The 4,724-nt window shown below is 32.8% G+C and overlaps 1 protein-coding gene across 1 annotated transcript; it reads right to left on the reverse strand.

The window, feature by feature from the left end:
* Window positions 1-1,453: 1,453 nt before the first annotated feature.
* Window positions 1,454-2,203, reverse strand: LOC134602056 (olfactory receptor 1468-like). The gene has a single exon (XM_063446556.1). It carries the CDS (start codon window positions 2,201-2,203, stop codon window positions 1,454-1,456), a length of 750 nt encoding a protein of 249 aa, XP_063302626.1.
* Window positions 2,204-4,724: the final 2,521 nt, after the last annotated feature.

The following is a 4,724-nucleotide window of genomic DNA, read 5'->3' on the forward strand; positions in this document are numbered from 1 at the left end:
TTAAGCATGCGTGGGATAGGCATAAGGCTATCCTAGATATAAGATAAGGCCAGGGACTAATGAAAGTATTTAGAAAATTGTGCAGACTAGATGGGCCGAATGGTTCTTATCCGTTGTCAAATTCTATGTTTCTATGTTTCTTCAGACTTTCACACTTCATTATTCCTTCTTACTGTGAAGATTTCAAGTATTCTTCATGGTTTGGTACCCCTTCCAGGGAGGGTTATGTCAACATCTTTGAATATGCCAGCATTGAGCTTATCACTTTTCCAATGAGTCATTTGTACCTTTGTAAATGCAATGTCTGAAGACACCAAGAAAGAGAGGATGATACCTGCCTTGGAGAAGAAGGACAGGTGGAGTTGTTGATACCTTCTTAGTAGGACAAGGCCTTACAGAGGCCAGCTGTGGTAGATATGTGGTAGAAACGGTTTCTATCCATTGGTACATGAACATTCCCGGTGGCATTTTTGTCACAATAAACACTTAAGTATGTTTCTAATTTTCCAGATAAAACGCGGTACACTTTATACAATTCAATTCTGGTCTTTTGAAAACGAACTCATATTCTAGACACAATTACTTATGCATAACCCATCTCTTAATTACTCATATATAGAAAAGGATTGAATTATTTTCTCACCATGGTGTTAAGAAGAAATGGAGACTTTTTCAACTGTAAGCAATAACCAGTTAAAGGAACTCTAGAGAGCTTAAATAAATCAATGTCCCATAATACACATACACCACAGTCAGAAGGAGAGGTATTAGAGGAAATCGGATTTATTGCTATCATTGCTTTCTGTTTTTCATCTGTTTGTTCAGTTTTTGTTTTTTGTTTTTTATTGCTTTTTTATTTGTAATTTGACAAAGATCTTCAATGAGGTAATAGTGAAGACTTGCCTCATGTTGTGGAAATGATAACAGATGTTCTCACGTTGTCATGTCCTCTACATTGTATTTGCTGGCCTTGTAGTTTGACTAATATTGGGCTCCAAAGTATAACCAATCCATGTCTCTGTTCTTTTGGATCTCATATTTTCACATTAATTGGTTATATACATATTTTACTTATACCTGGCTGGTGCCAACTATATGTTTCTGTTGTTATCCTCATCAGTCATGGAAACACCAGGATCATATTATGTTATCCCTACTCATTATTTTACTAATTAAAGTTAATTAAATTAATTCATCTACAGGGCTTAATAATTCAGCTGTCCAAATATTTGAGGATTACCTCTGGTAGTGGGAAGGTGCATTGCAACTGTGTCCTGCTGGACACCTAAATATATGTTTACCAGTTACAATTATTTGACTCATGCATGGTCCCAATTGGCTCTTATTAGTTTTCATAATATTATATAAATGATTATTACATAATCCAAATAACTTTTTTTCCCATCAATGAGCAAACATTATTTCTTGTAGAACGTGTTTTCATTTTTTTCATTCATTTTACCAAGATTGTTTTTACAGCTTTCTTGATATCTTCATTCCTCAGACTATATATAATCGGATTGATCATAGGAGTCACCACAGTGTACAACAAGGAAGAGATTTTGTTGACTGTTAAAGATTTATTTTTGTTTGGAATCATATAAATTCCAAGTAGTGTGCCGTAGAATATAAAAACCACAGTCAGGTGAGAGCTGCAAGTCGCGAAGACTTTTGAGCTCCCACTTATGCTGGAGACTCTAACGGCAGCTCGGACAATATATACATAAAATACTACAATAATTATAAGTGGAGTTAAAGAAAATGGTACACACAATATGATAATTTCCTCTTCAATAAAACTGGTGTCTGAACAAGACAGTTCTAGTAGTGGGACATAATCACAAAAGAAATGATCGATAACATTTGGGCCACAAAACTGAAGTTGAATTATTGATATTATTACAATCAGTTCCACAGAAAAACTTAATAACCAAGATATGATAACACTTTTAATACATAAGACAGGATTCATTATGGAATTATATCTCAGAGGGTTGCAGATAGCTAGATATCTATCATAAGCCATTACAGAAAGAAGAAAAAACTCAAACATCTCAGAACAAGCAAAAACATAAAATTGAATAATGCAAGCTGAAAAAGACATAGTGCCCCCATCATAACATATAACATAAAGTGTGTTAGGGACAATGGTTGTGGTAACAAGTAAATCAGAAAGGGACAGTTGTGTTAGGAAGAAATACATGGGAGACTGGAGACTGATGTTAGATGCCACCAGCCAAATAATCAGAATATTTCCATATACAGTCACAATAGGGAAAGTAATAAGAAGAAATAAAAATAATGCTTTGTAATTTGGAAAATCCTGAAATCCAAGGAGACGAATATCAGTGACAATGGTCTGGTTTATTGTATTCATTGCCTGTGAGAAAATAAAGATAAAAACATTTGCAGTGATGTTATTTTCTATTTATCATTTTCAGTTTTGGGATTGAATTAACCCCATTAAGGACCGGACTGTTTTTGCGATGTTGTACATTTGCGACCAGGCATCTTTTTGACACTTTTGTGGTGTTTGTGTTTAGCTGTAATTTTCCGCTCTCTCATTTACTGTTCCCATACAAATTATATATTGTTTTTTTCAGGACAAAAGGGGCTTTCTTTACATACCATTATTTATATAATCTCATGTAATTTAATTTTTAAAAAATGAAAAAAATATGATGAAAAATTGAAAAAAATACATGTTTTTTGACTTTTATGTGAAAAATCTTTTACTCATCTACAAAAGCGAATGAAAAAAACTGCTAAATAGATTCAAAATTTTGTCCTGAGTGTAAAAATACCCAGTGTTTACCTGCTTTTTGCTATTTTTTTGCATGTTATAGGGCTATAAGTACAAGTAGGATATTGCGGTTTCAAAACATACATTTTTAAAATGTATCAATAGTGACATTGTAACACTATTATCTGTCATAAATCGCTGAATAACACCCCACATGTACATATTTTTTTTAAAGTAGACAACCCAGGGTATTCAATATGGGGTATGTCCAGACTTTTTTAGTAGTCGCAAACACTGGCCAAAGTTAGCGTTCATATTTGTTTGTGTGTGAAAAAAGTAAAAAACTAAATTGAACGCTAATTTTGGCCAGTGTTTGTGACTAAGTGGTTACTAAAAAAGACTGGACATACCCCATTTGCAATACCTTGGGTTGTCTTCTTTTGCAAATGGTATGCCATCATGGGGGTAATACTCATTCCTGGGCTACCATACGCTCTCAAAGGCAACGTAACCAACCTGGCCATTTTCAATGTAAAAATATTTGACCCATATATTTGACCCTGTAACTTTCAAAAACGCTATAAAACCTGTACATGGGGGGTACTGGTATACTCAGGAGACTTTGCTGAAAACAAATATTAGTTTTTCAAAACTGGAAAATGTATCACAACAATTATATCATCAGTAAAAGTGCTGTTTGTGTGTGAAAAATGCAAAAAAAGTCACTTTCACTGACAATATCATCGCTGTGATATGTTTTACTGTTTTGAATCACTAATATTTGTGTTCAGCGAAGTCTCCCGAGTAAAACAGTACCCCCCATGTACAGGTTTTAGGGTGTCGTAGAACGTTACAGGGTAAAATACAGTGATAGCAAATTAAATTCTCTGGACTTTCGGCCTGGGTTGGCAGGCAGGTCCCTTAAATTGCAATCAATAAAATAACTTAATTATGTAAAAATATTACATAAATACGCACGTAGAATTTAAATATATATGCATATTTATATATTTGAAGTCTACGTGTATATTTATATAATTATTTATGTAATTTTGTATATAGACATATGAATAGTTCGTATTCTTTTTATTTATTTATATATACATAGATATATATACAATTTCATTCTAAGTGTATTTTGATATAAATATATATATATTAATATCAAAATACAGTTAGAATAAAATTTCGTATAGATATATAATTTTTTTTACATTTTTATTATTATTTTAAATTTTTTTAATTTAATTTAAATTACTTATTATTTGTATTTTATAATATATATATATACAATATGTATAGTTATTATATATATATTATGTATATACATGTGTAATTTAATTATAAGTGTATTTTTATATTAATATATGTACATATTAATATAAAAATACACTTAGCATGACATTATATATATGATATATAGACATATATTATATAGGTATAATATATGTCTATATATCATATATATATATACACATATAATAATAATTTTTTTTATTAACTTTAACTTTACATTTTTTAGGATTTTACACTGGCAGGGAGACTGCCTGTCAGCACAGACAGTCCCCCTGCAGGCAGACACATGGACACCTATTGTGACCATGTGGTCGCCCTGTTGGGCGATCACATGGCCACAGGGGTCCTAATTCGCCATGGGGAGACTGTCTGGGCTGCAGGCAGTCTCCCCACAACGGGAGCAACGCCGATCGCCCCCGGTGGAACGACGGCGATCGGGTAAGTACATTTTAAATTTAGGACGGTTCAGGACCGTCGTCGGTCGGCAATGAAAAAATGCCGATGACGGTCCTGATCCGTCCTACATCCTTAAGGGGTTAAAACAATGGTCATATAGGAGAGTTGAGGAATAATTCATGCATTATACATAATAATAATAATAATCATAATAATCATAATAATAATATGTTAATAAAGTATTATGTGCTGGTTCCATTGGGAACTGTTTGCCCTCTCTAGTTTTGCT

The sequence above is a fragment of the Pelobates fuscus genome, chromosome 3, assembly GCF_036172605.1.
Source record: "Pelobates fuscus isolate aPelFus1 chromosome 3, aPelFus1.pri, whole genome shotgun sequence".
NCBI classification, from domain to species: domain Eukaryota; kingdom Metazoa; phylum Chordata; class Amphibia; order Anura; family Pelobatidae; genus Pelobates; species Pelobates fuscus.

What these genes read in the sequence shown, in the direction of transcription:
- LOC134602056 (XM_063446556.1), bottom strand. Translation starts at nt 2,203, where the DNA reads ATGTATTTCTTCCTAACACAACTGTCCCTTTCTGATTTACTTGTTACC.